The 22,034-nt window shown below is 46.6% G+C and overlaps 1 protein-coding gene across 1 annotated transcript in view; it reads left to right on the top strand.

The window, feature by feature from the left end:
• Positions 1-4,458: 4,458 nt before the first annotated feature.
• LOC308373063 (signal-induced proliferation-associated 1-like protein 2) overlaps positions 4,459-22,034 on the top strand; it is a gene marked incomplete at both ends in the record, with an annotated part of 64,846 nt that continues 47,270 nt past the window's right edge. Inside the window, 7 exons of the mRNA XM_080848467.1 lie at positions 4,459-5,902; positions 9,762-9,889; positions 11,555-11,743; positions 16,648-16,822; positions 17,866-17,969; positions 19,968-20,125; positions 20,998-21,574. Coding sequence (XP_080704593.1) covers positions 4,459-5,902; positions 9,762-9,889; positions 11,555-11,743; positions 16,648-16,822; positions 17,866-17,969; positions 19,968-20,125; positions 20,998-21,574 — 2,775 coding nt within the window. The remainder of the gene's footprint in view (positions 5,903-9,761; positions 9,890-11,554; positions 11,744-16,647; positions 16,823-17,865; positions 17,970-19,967; positions 20,126-20,997; positions 21,575-22,034) is intronic.

The following is a 22,034-nucleotide window of genomic DNA, read 5'->3' as shown; positions in this document are numbered from 1 at the left end:
TGGGAGTCTCCACTGATGGAAAGAGCACGCTACTGTGGCTTCATTCCTCTTGGTTCTGGGCTCTCTTATGGGAGTCTCCACTGATGGAAAGAGCACGCTACTGTGGCTTCATTCCTCTTGGTTCTGGGCTCTCTTATGGGAGTCTCCACTGATAGAAAGAGCACGCTACTGTGGCTTCATTCCTCTTGGTTCTGGGCTTTTCGTGGTTGGAAGACTTCTCAGATGTCAGTCTCTGATAGCTCTCCCTTTAATGGAGTGAAAGAAAAATCTAAATCCCATAGATAGACTATACATCAATAAATGGCAGACAGCGATTCCTTTATGCATAGGATCGATTTCCACTCGGCTCCCATTCCAAGTGTGCAAGCTCTCACTGCAGATAGAGGTCAACACGGAAGATGTCAAAGCTCATTTCACTACATGTATTCCCTGGCATGAATAATTCATTTTTCTGTCCTGTCCCATATGCAGAGAGTCGCTTGTTCCTTACATTAAACATCTCTGTGGCCTTCCCTCCTCCATCCTTCTCCTCTTCTGGTCTCACTACATCCATCCTCTCCTGTCTTCCTCACAGCCTGATAGCATCCGTGGCACAAAAGGCCTCTCCCTATGGTATGGGCAGGGTATACACCTTAAATCATCTCTCCCTACGCTAAAGAGACATTATGTTATCTTGTAACTTTACCGGCTCTGGGTTAGTGGAGTGGCATCCGTCAACTAGCTCTCACGCTACAGAGCAGAGGATGTAACGTCAAAGAAATTCGAGATGGTGAAATGCCAGATGGAATTTGAGTAAGTCAGAATTCAGATAGCTCCTTCCCTTCCCCCTGAAGCTTGGTAGATGTTATCTAATATTTAGTATGAGTCTGTATTTAGACATGACATCAGGGAGGGGTTGTGTAGATCTTCTCATGCAAGGACACAGGCAAGGGGGAAAAGGACAATTCTGACATTCTTCTTATTTTTATGTGAAATGTGATTAGACACTGGATTGGGATTAATTTTATTGCGTAAAGATACAGTGTATCTCAATAATAAAGTGACATTTGTAATTACTGTTTGTAACATGTTACATGGGCAATTATGAGCAGAGAAAAGCAGTGATGATGAAATAATAGTTTGTTGTCATTTTTTGTTCGATTTATTTGTCTCTTATCTCACTAATCATGCTTGTAATCACAGCCCGTCACATCTGCTGTGGTATGCCCGGTCGTTGGGCAGGCTTGCCGTACGTAAAGAATCCCGGCAATAGGCCAGACTCTCGTCATTGTTAATCTTGATTTGGCCCACATTTCTCCCAGATGTTATTTTTCCTCTTTTTTTTTTATTCTCCTGTAGAGTAAATGGCTGGGGAAAAATGTAAGCATGGCATGTTAATATTTCTGGGAGCTGGACAGTTATGACACATTGCATTGGGACGGTCTTAAATAGAGGAAGTGTTTGCTTACTATCAGCATTTTACAAAGATGTTTTTGCAACACATATCTGCTCGCCTGTCGGCCACATTTTTAGGAGTTCGGAATTTGGACATGTGTGGCAGAGAGACAGATATGCCTCGCAGAGAGGGTCTATGTGATTGTGCGTTCACTCATAAGATATACAAGGACAAGGTGTGCGTTGAACAGACCTTGAGGATTTTTGTGCATCATGCATTTTCAACAAGGGATGTGTCAGACGAGGTGCTTCAGAGAACAAGAAAAATGAATTTAGGTCACTAGGGGGTAGGCTCCTGTATGGGTGCCCCATTGTGCTCAGTTTAGTAGCTTTTCCTCTCAGGAACACTTGGCTTGATCTAGACAGTGTCAGAGTAATAGATTGGAATGGCAGGCTCCACAGATGCCTCTGCCTTTCTATGTTGAGTGTCTCAATCCTTACAGAAAGAGCGGTTTGTTTATTTATGTATTAATTGTATTATAGTTGTTTTTAATGTTTAAAGTCTTATATTGTATTTTAAATTGTGTTGTGGTTTTTTAATTGTTTGGTGGTGATGTTTCTGTTGTTTTTATTGTGTTGCTTAAGGGAACGTTTATGTCCTTCAGTGAGGACAGAAAGCATTCATCTTTTTGTTGTTGTCATCATATTAGCTTGTTTTCTCTTTTAAAATGTTGTTCCTTCAAATAGAACCAAATGCAAGGTCACAGATGAGTGACAGATTGCTTCAAGCTTGACTGAATATGTCTGACTCAGTACTCCTCCATTGCCTCCTTGTGCATTTTGTACATTTTAGAACATTGATTCTGCGCTTCCTTCCCCAAATAATATATTTTCAGGAATATATCCAAGGCAGAATACGCTGTCAAACATTTCGGCCTACCACATCATTAACAAGTGCACTTTGATGGATTATAGCCTACAAAAACAGACAAACATGTTCGTTCTACATCTAATACGATGTAGACATGCATTATGTAACCGTGAAGCTTTTAACTTGCACAATTTATTCCTTCAGCGGAAATACATCATACATGTCCAACTGGTTTGATTATGCTCCAGGCAATCACCTTAAGGCCAGTTCATACCAAAGATTTGTGAAGAATCCAAACAGAGATGCAGAGATGCAGATGCAATGATGTGAATTCATTGTTGCAAGTCACTACAAGCTGTCTGATGCAGCAAGGTTGAGTCAAATCACAGTTTTTTAGCCTGTACCTCATTTTGCATCTTGTTGTCACTGTAGTCAGTCAAGACCATACAGGTATTAAATTGATCTGGAGAGAGTGAGGCAGTGTCATCCCCATTAACTTCCCAACAAAGTAATTTCAGCCCAGGAAGTACAAATTTGACCACTGCAAATCTCACAAATCTCAGCTATTTCCTTTATCGCAATACTGGTGAACTATGTTGTCAACATACACATGTGAGGAGGCTCGTGCCCTACACTAAATTTGAGCATGAGCCGTCATGTCCGTAGCAGAGAAAGGCATAACTAAAGTGTCTGCTCTAATTTCACGGACTCACTTGAAAACATATAACATTCGCGACAGACAAAGAGCAATATAAAGAAGGATAACCCAATTCAATTTGTTTTGTAACTGCTTTCTTTACTCAGAAAAAGTGCACACTTTTCAGTCATAGTCTACAGACGCAACGTATCTCAGCCACAAAATTGCATCCAGTGGTTCTAGCCGGAAATAGGCCTACCTAATGCTAACTGGCTAAAGCTAACCCTCTGGTCAGGACACTGCATCAAGGCAGAGTTTTGGTCAGAGGAGACACAGAGAACTACTTACAAGCTCCTAGTGTCTGTGCAACATCGGTCAAAAAGCATATGCTAGCAAAGTAACAAGAACAAACATATTGACTGCTCGTTAGTAAGGTTAGTTAACTTTGTTGGCTAGCTAACCAGCTGGCTAGATCATGTCTGGCTACAATAACTGGTGTAAAAAAGGTGTTGTTATGGAAATGCTGGTGCTGTTGCAAGCTGTCCCAGTTTTCAAACGCTTTGTTGCAGCAAGTTGCAGGTTTGAAGTATTAGCAGCTCGTCTCATTGTGAATCTTTGGTCCGAGCTGACCTTTTGGATGTCTAAACATTTAGACAGGAATGTACTGCTGTAGGCCTCCATCTGCTGCCATGTGGAGAAATTTACCCAATCCTCCTTAGACATTTAGCTTTGATATGTTGAATGGTCTCCGCTTGGTACATCATTAAGACTGTGGATGAAAGCCCATTCTTCAGTCATAGGACTTCTCCCTTAACTAGTCTCTTTGTAAGGCATAAACAAGGACCGTCAGTGATCAGAATGACAATGGGACCATTTACAAGTAGTTATTTAGATCACTTAACACAGCTCCTATTCTCCTTTTTTACGGTCGTCTCAACAAAACAGTTCTGCTAATTTCACAGGCTCACAGCAATCTTGGGTAATTTGAGTATTTTGGGAAATGTACCCTGCTGTTCTCCGAAGGTCTCAATAAAGAATTGGTATTATGTTCTCTACTTCTCTCAGCATGATCTCTCAATGTTTTTTGTCTCTCGCGCTCTCTCTTAAACTCTCTCTCTCTCTCTCTGCTGCAGATCCATCTCCAGCTGTCGCCCTGAATTAGCTGTGTGCCGTGAAAGGGGACCAGCCTCTGCTCAATCACTAGCCGCTGTCCTTCACACCCAAATGCTGTACATCTGTCGACGTGCTGGCCTCGTCCTCTGAGTTATGGACTTGTTCTGAAGGTCGGGCCTGCATGCAGGGCCTCTCCTGGTGCAACGCGTCTTCTGTGGCCCCAACAAAGAGGCAGCCCTCTCTCTTTTTCCTCTGGTCCCAGATGATCAACCGAAGACGATGTAAATGAGAGGGGTGGGGTGGGTGTTTTTTGACCGTCTTCACAGGCTTGTTTTCCCCGTGTTTGGCAGCGGGATATAAGCTTTTTGGGCGCGAGGAAAGACGACAGTCGAATCATCTACCTGTGGCAGCAGCAGCAGCAGCAGCAGCAGCAGCTGGGGGGACCCTGGACTCCCGTGAAGTCATGCAGTCTGAGGAGCTCTTCAATAGAAAACTGAAAGCCTTGAATGGCAGCATGGGGCCTCCGGCCAACACCACACAAGTCAAGTCCGAGGGAAGTGGCAAAGCCAACGGGACCCCGGCCATGCCAAAGATGGGGGTCCGTGCAAGAGCGACAGACTGGCCCCCAAGACAGGATGGCTGGGACGGCCGTTTGGGTCCCAACTACGAAAGCGTCATAATGGCATTTCAGAACGGCCAGCCAGACCAATGCATGGGCATTAATGAGATGGAGGAACCACCTCTGGACTCTGATTACCCTGAGACTAAGTACTCGCTGAGCGACCTTCTGAGCCATTCACCTTTGAAGGGTCTCCACCCTATCCGCCAGAGGAGCAACAGCGACGTGACTATCAGCGACATCGATTCAGAGGACATGATGGACCAGAAGGCCGTCAACCCAAACACTGGCGCCTCGTTGCACCGCGAATACGGCAGCACCTCCTCCATCGACCGGCAGGGACTCTCTGCAGACGGCTTCTTTACCCTGCTTAGAGGCTACCGGGTCGACACCATGGACCACCGCGGCATGCCGCCTCTGGGTTTCCCGGAGCTCTTGCGTTGCGAGACGGCCCTTTCACCAAGCCTGCAGACAGCGACACAGATCGCCCGTGGGGAGATTGTGCGCATCTCCAGCTACGACTATGTAGACAGCTCCTTGCTCTACAGCCGCGAGCGGGAGAAGTCCTTCATGCAGCGCCTCAAGTCAGACTCATCTGAGACAACGTCACTTTTCCGGAAGCTGCGGACGATTAAGAGTGAGCACGACGGCCTCCGGTTCTCCATGGAGCTGGATGACCGGCGGTCCCTCAGCTACCAGAAGTGCTTTGCCCACTATGACGTTCAGAGCGTGCTCTTCAATGTCAGCGAGGCTCTGACCAGTAGGTCCACCCTTGCCCAGAGGAAGAACACCACGACCGGAGCCTCGGCTGCCTCGCAGTACCACGTCCCCGGAGGTGTCTCTGGGGTAGGTGGCGGTATGATCGGAGGAGGAAATGGAGGTGGAGGAGCAGGAGCTTTTGCCTGCAGTAGCATGAACACACCTGCGTCATTCGAATCCCCGCTGGGAAGTCGCGAGGACCTGAACCCCAAAGAGAACCTGGATGCGGATGAGGGCGACGGAAAAGGCAACGGACTAGTGCTCACCTGCCCTCACTTTCGCAATGAGGTTGGCGGCGAGGGGGAGAGAAGAATCTCCCTGTCCAGAACCAACAGCACAACCTACAATGTCGGCAGCGAGAGCTGCTCATTTGAATCCTCTTTGAGCTCACACTGCACCAATGCTGGCGTGTCGGTCCTGGAGGTGCCTCGGGAGAACCAACCCATCCACCGGGAGAAGGTCAAACGATACATCATAGAGCACATTGACTTGGGAGCGTACTACTACCACAAGTTTTTCTACGGGAGAGGTAAGACTCGGCTAATGTAGTGTTGCATGACAAACAACTCTGAACTGGAGCTTACTCAATGAACTGCAAACCCTCAGGCTTTTCAGTTTTTTTATTTTTTTTATCTGTCAGTGTATAATATATAATATATATAAACAATACCAGGTGAGGGAAAGGTCACGCTGTCTTGCTAACCAAATTGCGCGACTCAGACACATTCAAGAGCATGATTCTTTGCATTAGGAGTGTTAGATGATATGAGGCTCTGAAACAATGGGAGGATTGTTCCCGGTGTGTGGGTTTTTCTCCATTTCCTGAGGAGGGGAGCGTTCACATTGGGTGCTCTGTGTGAAAACGGACGACGTGTGATATTTCCCTCCTGTCTTGAGTGCTTTGATTTGTCATGTGAGAAGAGGGAGGTGAGACGATCGGAGGGTTTCAGTGCAGCTGTTGCTCTCTGAGGCGTGGATGGGGGTACGAAGGGGAGCAGCGAGGGGTGGAGTGGTAGTAGTGGGGGTGGGTTGGAGTTCAGAGTTCTCCTTTGCACGGACCTGCCGGGTGGGTCACTCAATCTGCTCGGGCATCTCAACGTTACTTCCTTCAAAACACCCAGAGCATGGAAATACATCTCAGGCTTAGCTTACCTCAGTGTGTTGTCTGTCTGTCTGTGTAAGTGGGAATGCGAATGTGTTTACGCAACATGTTTATGTCAGTATAGAACATGGAATATCTGAGTTTGTCAGAGTGTCTCTTTGCGAGTCTTTGTGTAGGCCTGTGCGTGTCTTAGTTGTGTGTGTGTGTGTGTGTGTGTGTGTGTGTGTGTTTGTGCGCGTGTGCGTGTGCATATGTGTGCGCATATGTGTGGTGTGTGTCTCTGTATGTGCCTCTGTCTGTACACGTGTGTCTAAGTGTGTGAGTACATTCTCTCAGCATATTGTGTTACCCATTCTTAAGCCCTAAAAAACAGCTGCTGCTCCACTTGCAGCCAAGCATCTCTGGCGTCCCTGCCAAGCACAGGCCAGGCATTCGAGTTGTAGGTTCTGGTTGAGAGCTGTACTGTAACTCCCTTTTCTCAACACTTGCCGCCTTGAAACGGCTCCAGCCATGGAGAATGAGCCAGTTACGGCGCCTAGCTCAAATGGCATTAAAACATGCTAGTGAGCTTATTCTATTGGGAAATTGATTATCATATGGTGTGAAAGGTTTTATGTGGGGCTCCAGCAGCATAACTTAGAACACCATGATGCTCGCTTGCAGGCACGGATAATGATTTGCATTAGAATAGACTATTACCACGGCATCCATTCATCTCGCATTCCATTAATCCGATGCATGCATATACTTTCTTAAAACATTCAGAGGTCATTCTGGCATTCTAGCTGACTGGGTAGAGCTCTCTGGGGAAAAGTGTGCTCCACTCGAGAGAACTTGATCCTGTCTGTCCATCATGGAGAGAGTAACCTGCTAAACTATTCGCCCGGTAGATGTTGCGACCTTTTAGCCAAATGTACATCCTTAAAGGACAGAGCTGTCATCACTTCGGCTGCTAATGTCTCCTCCACTTTCCTCCTCCTCCTCCTCCTCCTCCGCGGGCCCTGCTGCTCTTCGCCCTGGCCAAGGAGTCGGAGGGGGCTTTTATCGCCCAGGGACTAAAATTGATCCCATCGACCACTACACCCTCCCACCCCCACCCCCACACACAAAGCTGCTCCTCTGTAGGCATGCATGCCTCTTAGCTCCCAAGGAAGATGTGTTCACATACCATGTGGGGTTAGACACACAGGCAAAGGGTGCCTTCATGCGGACATACACACACACACACGCACACACACACCTCAAATGCCATTTGCAGTTACACAGATACCCAAACATACCTCTCTACGTAATGCACACACACACACACCTCAAATGCCATTTGCGCACACACACACACACACACACACACACACACACACAAACAGGCATGTAAGTCAGACAAAGCCAGCCCAGCCATGTACACATGCATTATGCACATACATTTACACATCCAGGTATGCATTACAGCAGACAGAATTAATGCCATCATGATAACCATGCCATCCCAGCCATTTGATCCGTCTGGCGACAGCATCGCTTCAACAGCCCCTGTTATCACAGTGATTATGTAACGTAACTGTAATGGAAGGTGAACTCGGATTGCCACATTGTGATGACTGTGTCAAAATGTTTGTCACACTGAGGTCCCCACTGTATCAGGTACCATGTCAACCATCCCATAATGCCTCTTCTGCTGTCTGCACTCCGTATTTCCAAGTCCCATACTGGCATGTCATGGAGCTTCAGAGCGGCAAGGATTAAGTGGATTCACATCGAGCTGATCTGTTGTTGTCTCCTCAATCCCTGTCTTTCTTTGCAGCCGTGAGCGGGATTACGACCCTTGATGAGCCCAGGCGGTGGCCTTGTTCTTGTTGTTGTTTCAGCTCGTCATCTCTTTGGAGTCCATGATGTAACGTTGCGTGCCGTCCCCTTCCCCTGAGATAGAGGTTGAAAGAGCAGACACGGTTATCACCTTTGCTTTGGGCTCACGGTTCATTTTGTTTGTGATGCGCAAGCTTTTGTTTAATGCTCTGTTGCACTTTACATCTTGCACACAACACTTGATGGTGCTTAAGGCCTTCACTTGTTGTATGTCGCGAGTAATTGTCAATGGCATGTGTTAACTATCTATAAGTGATGACAGAAAAGGGATTTCTCACTGTGATTCACAAGGAAATAGTCTTTAGGAAATAACTGATCTTGAAATGTTATAACTGAACAGTAGAGCCTGAAGATTGAGCTGAACTCTTATTTTCACTCTTAGTGAAATGAGTTTTTCTTTTTTCTTTTCTTTATCTCAGTTGGACCCCCATGGTGGATTGTAATCAGAGATTATGCCTCAGGGATGTTGGTGGGGCTTAGTGATGAGACCATGACTGACATAAAGATCTGTAACCATGGAGATGCCATCTTAATGACATGGCCTGAGTGAATCTGAGCATTACCATAAGGCACCCCAGATTAACACGTGTGGCACATAACTGTCCCAGCTTTTAAGAGCGTTTTTATAACTGTTGTAAATTTGAGACAGTTTAGAACGTTTGGTCATCTGTGGAAGTACACTATTGGTCAAATTTACATTGCATATTGCAATGGGTATTTTAATCAAGCAATTCAAATAGATGACCATATACATTTCAGAAGTGCCGTAGGCTTTGTAGGACTCTAGAATACATTACCTCTTAAAATATGCATGAATAACTCTCTCGTTATGCCTCTGATCTTGTCCTAAAACATACAGGACTATTAGTAAAGAAAGTTACACACTTCCCAAACAACTCCTTAGGCCCCTCTCTCATCTATGAAACGTTTTCTTTTCCAGACTGTTATTCATTTGATTCTAAGTGACATTTGGACGAGCCGGATTTTTCAGCACCGTCTGTGCACAGGCCCCAGCAGGGAGGCCATTAGATAAGCCTCTTCCTGTCAGGCTGTGTGAATTATGCTGTCTTCCTGTGTGCGGCCGGCTCGCAGTCACGACTCAGCAGGAGCTGCTTTCTGTGTCCTGTGTCCTGTCCTCATCCTGGCCACATCCAGGCATTCATTTGCCTGTGTTATCAGAGAGAAATGGGTTCGGAATCCAACTATGTAACCAGAATCAGGGCCTTGAAGTACTGATTATGGAAGCTGAAAAGCATAAAATCAGTTTTTTTTTCTAATTTGACGTAACCAATCATATATAGATTATAATATCGACTGCATAAACGTTATCTGTAAAACTGTACAAATGCACAAGTGTGTGATTACGCTGATATGCCAGTCATCGCATTAATGGTTCCCCGCCTCCACTCTGCCTTGGTTTCAGAGCACCAGAACTACTTTGGTGTGGATGAGAATCTTGGTCCGGTGGCTGTGAGTGTTCGCAGAGAAAGACTGGAGGACAACAAGGACGGGAGTCAGTACAACTATCGCGTCACCTTCCGAACCAGCCAGGTAAGCAAGCAAATACCTTTCACCATCCCTTTTAGCACTCTCCTGTCTCCAAGAAATAGCATGACCAAAGTTATGAAACCCTCACAGACACAGTAGTGTCCTTTTTTGAATTGTCACCGCACACACAAGAGATTTCACAACTCTTTTGTTTTGCCCAATAAACCTCTGGCATTGTGGAACATACATATATGTGAAAGACTACTCTATGGAGGTTTCTGCTTTCCTAACGTGAATCTGTTCCCTTTAATGAGTCAGGAGTGAGTAACATAGCAACTGCATGAAGACGTGGAGGGCTTTAAGGGCAATGTAAGCAAGAGTGACTGATTCAGTTTAGTTCACCCCACAGAACTCTGAAGCGGTTATGAGAACAAAGGTTTAGGAAGGGCACGAGAATGATTCAGATGGTGAATGCAAAACAAGGCATTTGACCAGACAGAAAGTGACAAGAAGTCAAACAAATGTGTGTGTGTCCACACACACACACACACACACACACACAGGTAGATAGAAACAGTCAGTCTTTTTCATTTCTGTTTTTATTTTTCACTTTTACATTCCCTCACTCACTCTCTCACACACACACACACACACAGAGCTCTCTATATTTGACCCCTCGGGCTATCATCCTGTTGAATAATTCAGGTAGGACAGCTGCATGTGGCTGAGAAATGTCACTGATATTAAATGCCAGTCTTGGACTGAAGCCACAATTTCAGTATTTTATTCCCACAACCACATCACAATAAATATGGGTCACGCAATCACAGAGGGTCACATAGACAAGGTTCAAGCAGCCAACAAGCCCACCACCTCCTCCTCCCAATCCTCCTCCTCATCATCCGGAATTCTGTTCATGCGTTTATCATGTGCGTTCCCCAGGCACGTACTCCAGATCCATCAAAAATAAAAACTCATCTATTTGACTGGCATTAGTGCCAGAGTCAATAAAAAAACATCAATTAAAATAACTTTGGAAGGGCTCCAGATTGAGTTTAGCGATCTGCGGTTCAGTCCCTCTGAGGCCGGCTGATGCGGGAGATGGGGGAAATGTTAAATGTTAATGGAGCACCACCACAGTACTAAAACACCAGACAAGGTCAGGCTTGCTGTTTAAACAGGGGTTAACCTCAGGCTGACCCACTGTTGACCTCTGGTTAACTTACTGACCCATGAGTTAATTTTATGGTCTTAAGTCGGTTGCCTGGAATCAGCTCCTTCTATGAACTGATACAAATATCATGGGGCATAACTTATGCATAATAGAATTTAAGCATTAAAAAAAGTAGTGATCAAACATATTAGGGATCAACGTTTTCTGCCATTGGCAACACTGACACATATCTGCAGGGCAGGCTCAATGTGAATGTATTTGTCATCTACAGATGGATGCTGTGTAAATTCATCTGTATAGAAACAAGAAGCTTTCTTTTAGCTGTCCAGTAAGTAGTGTCCTGAGTCCACTGTTTCCACTGCATTATTTATTTCTCTCTGGACGCCTGTCGATAGCAAAGCCCATTTCCCAACACCTCTATCGATTTCACTAATGTGACTGTTTTAAACACATCAGGATGGGAGGGAAAAACGGATCCATCAACTCACTCTATTCTGTATTTTTTTTTCTCTCTCTCTCACTTTCTTTCCTGTCTCTCTCCCTCACGGCTCTAGCTGACCACTCTTCGGGGAGCCATCCTGGAAGACGCAGTGCCCTCCACAGCCCGGCACGGCACGGCCCGCGGCCTCCCTCTGAAGGAGGTCCTGGAGTACGTGGTGCCCGAGCTGAACATCCAGTGCCTGAGGCTGGCCCTCAACTCCCCCAAAGTCCCCGAGCAGCTCCTCAAGCTGGACGAGCAGGGGGTGAGTCACGGTGTCACTGACACGGATGTGGGCTTTTTTAACTTTCGTTTTTGCTCCCATCTTATAGGTTCACTGCCCCATTCTCTGTGAGTGAGTGAGTGACTGGAGATGACTTCTCAGACAGGAGTCATTTCTCTTTTTTATCCACTATCATCCCCTCTGCACGCCTGCGCTGTTTTAGATGAGCCTCTTGCTTCCCTGTGTAGTAGACAGGCAGTCCATACAGCACCAAGATGAATCAATTCAAGGCTGAGTCAGCCTGTTGTCTTCTAGTCTCCCGGCCTCCCAATGCACAGGGCGGGAGGGAGGGAGGGAGGAAGAGAGGGAGGGAGGGAGGGAGGCAATAACTCGCCTGTCTCAGAGTGGCGTACGTAGACGCAAGCCACAGATCCTCTGTTAGTGCCTTTGATTGGTAGTTTTATCACTGGCCCTGGAGGGTAAAAAGTTTAGGAGAAATATGGCTGCTATGATCTCCGAGCTGAAGGAGAAAAGCCCTCTCGCTTATGTGATCTGACACCCTTTAATTTCTCGCCCTTTGATGACGGCGCGATAAGCGGTTTTTATGGAGGGTGAGGCAGACACCAGAGGTGCAGTCCACCCCATCTGTCAAAGAGACCGTTAACATGGTGTAATTACATTGGGCAGAAACAATGACAAGGGAAAGTTTCTCATTATGTCAGTGTGTGAATTAGGGCTTCCCTTTTATCCCCTTAGATCTGAGGAATAACAAATGCACCTGTGCATCTGGGTGGCAGTGGGCCTACACAGAAATGAATGCACACACACACACTCAATGCATATTCACACACACGCATGCACACGCATGCACACACACGCACACACACACTCATTATAGCCCTGCATTCCTACATAATGAAGTGTATGTGTTTCTACTAAAATGTCCCCATTCGGATTCTGACCTAACCCCAAACAAAACACACCATGCCTTGAGTGGACTTAGTGTGCCTTTGAACATGAGGTGGTCACAAAACAAACAGGGCCTAATTTACATCCTCGCGTGAGCATCAGACAGCGACTTAGCGAGGGATTTCCCATTTAAAGCACGGCCAGATTGGGCCAGTCCTTAACTATAGAGTCGAGCGCCTGGAACGCATGAGGGGGAGCTTAGCCTAAGACGTCTCTCCAGCCGCGTGGTCTCGGCCTGCTGGAGACGGGGGACTCCCCCTTTGAAAGGCTCGGCGAGTCGAGTTACTGTGTATTTTGAACCGCAACCAACTGGCTGGATCCACCACAGGCCCCCAAAACCGAAAAGCCGACGAGAATGCAAGTGTTATTTTTAAAAAGCCCAACATACTTTTATGCTTGTCTGTTTTAATCATTATTACAGAAGGGTCTAGGCTCTGGCAGGGTTTCTGACAACTACTCTTTTTTTTTTTCATTTGTTAATGTTTTTTTTTCTTTTCTTGGCCAGACAATTTTTTTGGCGAATTACATGCTACAGAATCCAAGGGTCAAAGGGGAAACGTAGTTCGACTTGAGGCAAATAAACCCTCCCCACTGATCCGCTACATTCCTGTAAACTTCACAGCCACGTCCTTCATGGTGACTTCATGGTAGTCTGTCTTGTGGATTTTTGTGTGTGCTGTCTCTGTGTGAAAGTGAAGCAGTGACCAGTAGCAGAGAAACAGAGTGGCAGTGGCGTGTCCGTGTAGGGTGCTTGTGTGAGAGAGGTGTGTAAGTGAGGGCAGATGAGAGAGGGATCAGAAGAGCTGCCAGACACAGCAGGGGAGGAGAGATGGAGGGAGGGAGAGGCAGACAGACAGACACAGACAGACACAGATGGAGACACAGAGAGGGAAAGCCTAATCAGTCAGACGGAAACAAGGCTGTCAGCACCAACTGAACTTTGCTCTTCCAAAATAGCAAGCCAACACAGCTTTAATGCCCTTGCTATCTGAAGCCCAGATATCTTTGCAAGGGCTTATTTATGCAGATATATAGTTTTGAGCAGCTTGAGAACATCTGTCCAATTCAGTTTCGTTTTGTCCTGAATAAGGAAATGACTTAAGCTGAGGCAAATGCAAGAGCTGGAGGTTATGTCCTTCTAGGTTATGGGTCTATATACAGTAATTCGACTCAAGGTTTTTTTTAATTCATGCCACCCACCAAGACCATAATAAGCAAGGGCCAAACTCCTCCAGCGGGATCCAAATCAGATCACATGCCACTGCTCTCCATCGCAAACATTTCCTGCTCAGTTTGACGAGCGAAGGCAGTGAGCTCGAGTCTGCCAGTTCCCCTCTACCCCCGCCCCCGTACCCCCACCCCCCAACCCTTTTCCCCTTCAACCGTCCAATGTTTCCTCAAGAGTCCCCCATCATGGTATGTAAAAGCCGGTGGGTCATGGACTCAATGACCTGATTGGTAGAGGAATATTACTAGAACTCTTTGTCATTGGCAGGGTGCTTTCTGTTGTATAGACCTCAAAAGGAGTCAATGTCAATAAAGCAGCTTCAGGGCTGCTGCTGTGTGTGTTTGTGTGTGGCTTGCATCTGGCCAGAAGGGAGAGTGTGCAGAGATACAATGGGCAGATGTCTCGAGGGACACCCAGGGCTTGATGGAAACTGAAAAGCACAGCAGTGATGTCACAGCCAGAGCGGGTCAGGAGAGAGTGTTACATAAGGCATTCAGCTCTCTTTCTCTCTCTCTCTCTCTCTTTCTATCTGTCTGTATCTCCCTCTTTCTCTCCCTCTGTCGGACGAGACGCAGTGTCCCTGATCAGTTTGTTCCAGGACCAGGGGGACAGGATTCATTTTCTCACTCGCCCTCGCTGTCTCTCTCCCTCTCTCAGGCTGCCCTTATTCTCTCGTCCCGCTGCTAGTCTTTTCACTCCACTTAGGTCATTTAGAACCAGGAGGCTACAGCTGAGAGACAGAGAGAGGAAAACAAATGATAGAGAAATAGATTGTTTTATGTTTGTCAGCTGGCACGGATTGTGGCAGAGCTTATTTGACAAAGATGCTCCAGATCTGCTCAGTCTTTACACATGTAGCTATTTGTGGTGCCACTGCCACTTGGTCCCTGAGCACCTTGTGCCTGGATTGCCAGGAAATAGAGGACATAGAAATAACATTTTATCCAAGGTCCATATGCCTGTATGAGACCATGTCAAAGAGGACCAAAGGCAGTTATGGTGATTGTTTAAGTTATATGAAGGCTCACCTCTCCATGTACTGCAGGCTGTCATATTGCAGCCATTTTGTTTTTGAATATCCCCATTACAGCATATACAGCCCCTTTTGTAAATTCCTGTGGTCAGCCGGTCCATGAGATGCATGTGTGTGGGTGGACAGATTGGCTTTATCTATGGTATGCCTGAGGTTGAACAGCCCAAAAAAAGAGGACTCTTTGACCGTGGCACAACCATGGCAGACCTCCTTTAAACTGCATTATCAGTGCTTCAGTGGTCGCCACTGGAGACCGCGCTACCCAATTGCTCGGCAGAGTCAGGGGAGAGAGTTCTAGTGTGCAACGTCTCCATGACAACAGACTGAGAGACGTGCTGGGAGCACTTGACCTGTGAGAAACGGAAAAGGGAGGGTGGGGGGAGCAGCAGTGAAAGAAAAGAAAAAGAGGGAGTTTGAAGAAAAAGTAGAAGAGAAGGGAGAGAAGTCCGTCTGAGTCAGGGGGGTTTCATAAGCTCCCTACGCCAGGCAGCCACACTCACCGCACTCTAGTTCATTAACCTCAATCTGAGAGGTCTTTTCCCAGCCAGAGGTGCTACATTATGATAATGAAGAAGACTGCGTGGCGGCTGCACATGGCCATCATTGTTCTGGCCATTTTCTCTGCCGCTCAAAGCACTCATATTTCCCATCGCAGTCTGTAAAAGGTTTAGCGTGGACATTTTTAAAGTTCTTCTTACAAATGCATCCTCACAAATGTGATACTGCATGAAGAACAAGACCTGGTCCTCCTAAGAGTAAGGTCCAATGTGAAGCAGGGAGAATCAAATCCAAAGAGGGACTGGATGATCTAGGAAACGGGCGAAAGAATGTTTGCACCAGTCTATGGCATGCCTTGTTGGATTTCTTTGCTTACCATCCTGTGCTCGAGTGGATTAAGGGTAGTTGGAGGTGCTCGGTCAAGATGTTCTGAATATACTAGAGAGTGGCATTTTGGAGAGTCTGCTCCTTGTCCAGTCTTTTCCCAGAATCAGGATGCTGGAAAGAAACTATGTGTCCTCTCCTAAAGAACAACTATAGTACATAAAGATGCATACAAAATCTTGAATATTATTTGAGGTTTATGTTTAGGGACAATGCTGTAGGCGTTTACTTTATGATATAAGTTTGAATAACTGCGGTACGAATGCTATTTGTTGGCCTTAATCCGAGGCGAGGGAAGGAATGTGTGGCTGTCTGTAGTCCTGGCCTTTTCTTAGTCTTTGGCGTTAACCCTGTTTGATTTACGTGCTGTGAAAAGGCTGTGACATTTCGCAGGCGGCTCCTCAGATGGTAGGTCAATGCTAAATGCTAGTGAGAAAGAGATGCAAAAGCGCCAAAGTAGGAATATGACAGAGCCTGGAGTAAAATGTGCTGAGGAAAATGGATCTGACTCTTTTTTGTGTTGAAATGACTAGGTGGTTCTCACACCTAAAGCTTTATGTGTGAATGATACTGTGAAACATGTAGCAGCTCTCTTATAACAAGTAAATATCATAGACAAGGCTTTAAATATAATCCTTCAATATATCTTTCAATAGCTGTCTATGTTGCACAGTACTGTGTTGCTGTGACAGACCTCAGCAAATCTCCATCTTTTGCAACTTTTCCTGGGATACATCTTTTGATGTCCCTATCCATCTACCTGTTTGTTTCACTGTCTCTGCCTGTCTTCGTTTCATTTGTCGTGACGGATGTCTCTTTAATGCTGTTTTTCAGCTGAGTTTCCAGCACAAGGTGGGCGTCCTCTACTGCAAGGCGGGCCAGAGCACAGAGGAGGAGATGTACAACAACGAGAGCGCCAGCCCGGCCCTCGAAGAGTTCCTGGACCTGTTGGGCCAGAGGGTGCGCCTTAAGGGTTTCACCAAGTACCGGGCCCAGCTGGACAATAAGAGTAAGACAGCACCCATACGCACACGTACACGGACACACACTCGTACACACACACGCGCGTGCACACGCACACGCACACATACACGCGCACATACACACACACATACACACACACACACACACATACACACACACACACACACACGCACACGCACACATTCCCACATGTAAAAGTACACACACACTCACACACACACAGATGTTACACACACATACGCACTCATACATACTTACACACAGATACATGGATTACACGCACATTTGTGTGTGCTTACATAGGACTTGCATGCTCTCATCCTTACACCCCACATAGTCTTGCGTTAAGGTAGGCTTCATATGTCAAGGAAAGTATGAACGCACTCATCACCTGCCAGTGTACTATTTTCCTTTGGTGCCTCTGTTGTACTGTAACATCTGAAAGCGTGCCTCTCCATGTTCACACTTGATCAAACCCGTCCGCCCACATACGCATGCAGTCTGCTTGCCTGGTCCCTTGATCCATCAGTACGAGATGGATGTTGATGGGGCATGGAGGAAAGGTGTATGGAAAGCAGCTGTCTCGTCTGCTCTCTCCGGCTCATGCAGATTCGCAGCTCGGTTACCCAGAGAGAGAGAGAGTGTGTGTGTGTGTGTGTGTGTGTGTGTGTGTGTGTGTGTGTGTGTGTGTGTGTGTGTGTGTGTGTGTGTGTGTGTGTGTGTGTGTGTGTGTGTGTGTGTGTGTGTGTGTGTGTGTGTGTGTACATAATGTGTTGTGTATTCGTGTAAAAGTATGACTTTATGTGTGTTCAAGGTGTGGGTGTGCAAGGTGATGTGTGTGTGTGTGTGTGTGTGTGTGTGTGTGCATGTGTTTGCGCTTAGCCTCATTACTGTTCTCTTTGTTCCCTCATCTCAGCGTAATTGATTAACTGCCAGCCACCTGCCTTGTTTGTACCGCGTTGGATCCGTCCCAGATGAGGGTCTCATTCTGTGCATGTTCTTTGCCTCTCAGGGCTCTAGAACACGAGCATAACGCTGACATCCATCCATCTTTCTTCCTGTTCACAGCCGACTCCACGGGCTCACACTCCCTCTACACCACCTACAAGGACTACGAGCTGATGTTCCACGTCTCCACCCTCCTGCCCTACACCCCGAATAACAAGCAGCAGGTGAGGACTCATAGAGTGGGTTGGGTGGGGTAGGCAGGTGGTCCGATGGCCGAAATCAGAGGTTGCTACTTGCATCGACTCTAGGTGACTCAATAGATGTCTAGGATCAGTTCATTCTTGAAAGGGGAGTAACAAGCAAACAGCACCTTGGAGTTGGAGGTGTGTTCAACAAACACTGGAATGATTAATTCCATTTTACCAACGGTTACTCAGCATTTGGAATAGTAGGTTAGCTCACTGGTGGGTGGGTTGAACATGTGATGGTTTGGGTCCAAGACATAAATGACGTAATTAGTGACCACAAAGATTGCATCTCCATTTTAAACAGGAAACATCGGCTTGGTTCTCATTTCCCAGTCTTGCCTCAGTGCCAGACTTAAGTAAGCGACAAGACTCGTTGCCACAATAAAAACAAAAACAAAGCACTGGTTTATTCATTATTAGCTTGAGGCCTCTGATAGATGATAAATCTTCCCACCTGTCCTCTCAGTCAGTCGGCTTAACTCGTGGCCTTCAGTCAGGGGGCAGGGGGCTGCAGGGATGTATCAGTGCTGGCATGGAAGCTTGTGGCTCGATGTTGTTGTGATTACGGCGGCTGAGTCCTCTGCCAGCCAGCTCTGCTAATCATGACAGCTCAAGTCCAGTTGCAGCAAACGCCTCCAAATCTGCCTTCAGTAGCTAGAGCGCTTCTGGTCAGACACTCGTGCTGAGTGGTGCCGCTCTGGGATTACTGGGAGACTGGGATTTCAGGTTTTATTTAAGGGGTTGGTGACCTTAGATTTTATAGAGGGCCATGTGCTTATTTTAACTGCCTGTGTTGATTTGGCAATCGGTATTGCATCCCAAAGGAGGTAATTAATTCCATACGGGAAGCATTCTTGATGACAGCGCTCCATTCAGAAGGGAGTTGAGACTATTTGGATTGGGAGTACTGAGTTGTTCTTTGGGGGGCATCCACTTGGGACGGTGGTTTGTTTTTTGAGGAGAGTTGTGTGGATATGTTGAGGCTGCCACTGTCTCTCTCTCTCTCTTGATTGGCAAGATTAGTGGATTTTTCTCCCTCTTTGTTCTCTTTCCTCGAAATTCCATTCGATTGCTTGGGATTAGTGTTTTAATTCTGCCTGGCGCTAAGCCTCCAAAAGGCCCAAGCAGAGATCACCTTCTCATCGTTTCATCCGCCTAGTTTCACCTATAATCCTGTTTGTCTGCAAACCCTTCACTGGGATAGACTCTCTCCCTCCATTTCTCCATCCAACTCTCCATCTCTCCATCTCTGTCTCTCTCCCTCCCTCCCTCTCTTCCACTCCCCTTACTTTCCCTCCCCCTCACTTTGTCTCTCTCCCTCCTTTCCTCTCGCTCTCTCTCCAGCACTCCATCTCTCTCTCTCTCTTTCTCCCTCTATTTCCTGGAGGCCGAACCTTCCATGGTGTTGAGGTTAATGATGGTTAATAACAGAGCAAACAGCCTTATCCCACACTGAACATCTGGGAGCTGATGTCAGGTTTCCAGAGGAATTGGGGGGGCCTGTGATACACATCTGTATGGTCTTAAAGTGGCTCGGTTAAGCGGCAGTTCCTGGAACTTGACATTTCTATTGGCATTGCTGGAATTATGTGGTGTGTGTGCACATATGTGTAAGCCTTGGATATAAGTATCTGAATGAATCTCTCAGGACAGGCTCTTTGACCAAAATAGATTTGGGACCAAAAACTGTGCCGTTTTAAAAACGGATTATGGAATAACACAGAATGCTAAACAGGCATTGTGTTTTTGTTTGTTTGTTTGTTTGTTTGTTTGTTTGGCTTAAAGCATCTCTGGACTGTGGTCCAATTTTTGTTCAGTCATTTTGTTTGAATTTGTGCCCGCCTCCCACCTCAGGCTAATACTCCCAGGAAATAGCTTTCTGTGCTGGATTAATTTGCTTGCTTTTGTCCCTAATCTTCTTTTCTTCTTCCTCTCCTCTCCTCTTCCTATTCTTCCACTATCTCTGCGCACCAGCTGTTGAGGAAGAGGCACATCGGAAACGACATCGTCACCATCATTTTCCAAGAGCCCGGGGCCTTGCCTTTCACTCCCAAAAACATTCGCTCCCACTTTCAGCACGTGTTTGTCATCGTCAAAGTCCACAACCCCTGCACAGAGAACGTGTGCTACAGGTATGCCCATACCCTGAAAGATAGAGATAGAGCGAGATCAAAAGTGAGTTAGTATGTGTTAAGTGGGTCGAGGAGTGCAAAAGCATCAGAGTGATGGAAAGAATGCAAAACCAACAATTACCGAAGCACTTAAGTATGGAACACCGAGGATGCTGAAGTGAAGTCGCAACCTTTAGACGAGTGAAAGGAGAGCATTCATCTTTGATCTGTAACCACTTTCATAAGTACATCTGAGAGACTTTTTAAGTGAGGGAATTATGTTGTCACCAGAACATTGCCTATAATTTGACTTCAAGATGATATTTAAACCATTGTTTAAATGATCTAATTATTTTAAAAGAGGATTGTAATTACAATCCATATCTCGGAAAGCTCAGAAGAGGCTCTTTTGCATCTTGACAAGATTGTGCATGTTTTATACATCGTTTGACCTGAGCAACAAACGCTCTGAAGTTTTAATGAGCCTATTCCTTCACTAGACTATGTAGACGTCTTTGGACAGTTCTTTCAGACATTTCTTTCTAAGTAGACGTGGCAAGAAATAGTGTTTAGGAATTGTGGTTGTTATGGCAATGCAATGACATTGGGTTGCCCTCTCACACACAGCTTCTGCTCACTGTCTGTCCCTCGTTCATTTTCTTCTCTTCATTAAAACCAGAATAATTCTGTAAAGGAATGAAGGATTTAGAAGAATTTTAACAGCAGTGGCGTTACAGTTGTATTCTTGATGAAGAGGTTGTGTTTGCTAGGGTGTGGGTTTGAGGATGCTCTGCTAACTTTTTGCATGCAGTGTCTCATTGATGAATGGAATTATATTACCTTGTGTATGTTAACTGAAAAACACCTCTATTTTAAATCCTCCCACCCCCCAGTGTGGCCGTTTCTCGATCGAAAGATGTGCCTCCCTTCGGCCCTCCCATCCCCAAGGGTGTGACCTTCCCAAAGTCGGCCGTGTTCCGGGACTTCCTGCTCGCCAAAGTGATCAATGGCGAGAATGCAGCGCACAAGTCTGAGAAGTTCCGTGCCATGGCCACGCGCACACGGCAGGAGTACCTGAAGGACCTGGCGGAGAACTTTGTCAGCACAGCCACCGTCGACTCGGCCGTCAAGTTCAGCTTCATCACACTCGGTGCCAAGAAAAAGGAGCGCACCAAGCCGCGCAAGGACGCCCACCTGCACAGCGTGGGCGCGGTCACCTGGAGCGTGGTGGCCCGCGACTTTGGCCAGTCAGCGGACGTGACCTCCCTGCTGGGCATCTCTAACGAGTTCATCGTGCTCGTGGAGGAGGACTCCAAGAATGTGGTGTTCAACTGCTCCTGCCGCGACGTCATTGGCTGGACATCCAACGTGGGCACCATCAAGGTGTTCTACGAGCGAGGCGAGTGTGTGTTGTTCTCGGCACTTGAGCACTGCGCGGAGGACATCCGGGAGATCGTCCAGCGACTGGAGGTAGGTTTTCCATCGAAATAATAATTCCTTCATTGCCACCACTAGCATGAATAAATATGGAAATAATTAGACGCAGTGATATCTAGCGATATGCTACTCTTGCGCTTTGCCCTTGAGCAGTTCCCCCCACTTGAGCTCATGTTCTTATCAATGATGACATGCATTAAATAGTCAGCGCAGTGATGAACAGCCTGGCGGTTAAACCCCAGAGGATGCATAATTCACAGCCCTTTAACAGCTGCGCGAAGGTGACCCGGAGTGTGTGACCCTGGATTCATTAAACGCAGGCCTCTTTCTCATTTTCAAAGGTTCTCATTTTGATCTGTCCCATCGAAAACACACAGGCTTTCTCTTTTCCCCCCTGGTGAAACGGAGGAGGAAAAAAAAAATCGCCGTCTGTGGCCGTCTTATCTGAGCTGGGTATCGCAACGCGATCTCCTTTGAGCAAATCGGAAGGATT

Source organism: Sprattus sprattus (genome assembly GCF_963457725.1).
Source record: "Sprattus sprattus genome assembly, chromosome: 12".
Taxonomy (NCBI): domain Eukaryota; kingdom Metazoa; phylum Chordata; class Actinopteri; order Clupeiformes; family Clupeidae; genus Sprattus; species Sprattus sprattus.
Note: the sequence above shows the minus strand (reverse complement) of the source record. Positions and strands in the feature narration are given on the sequence as shown.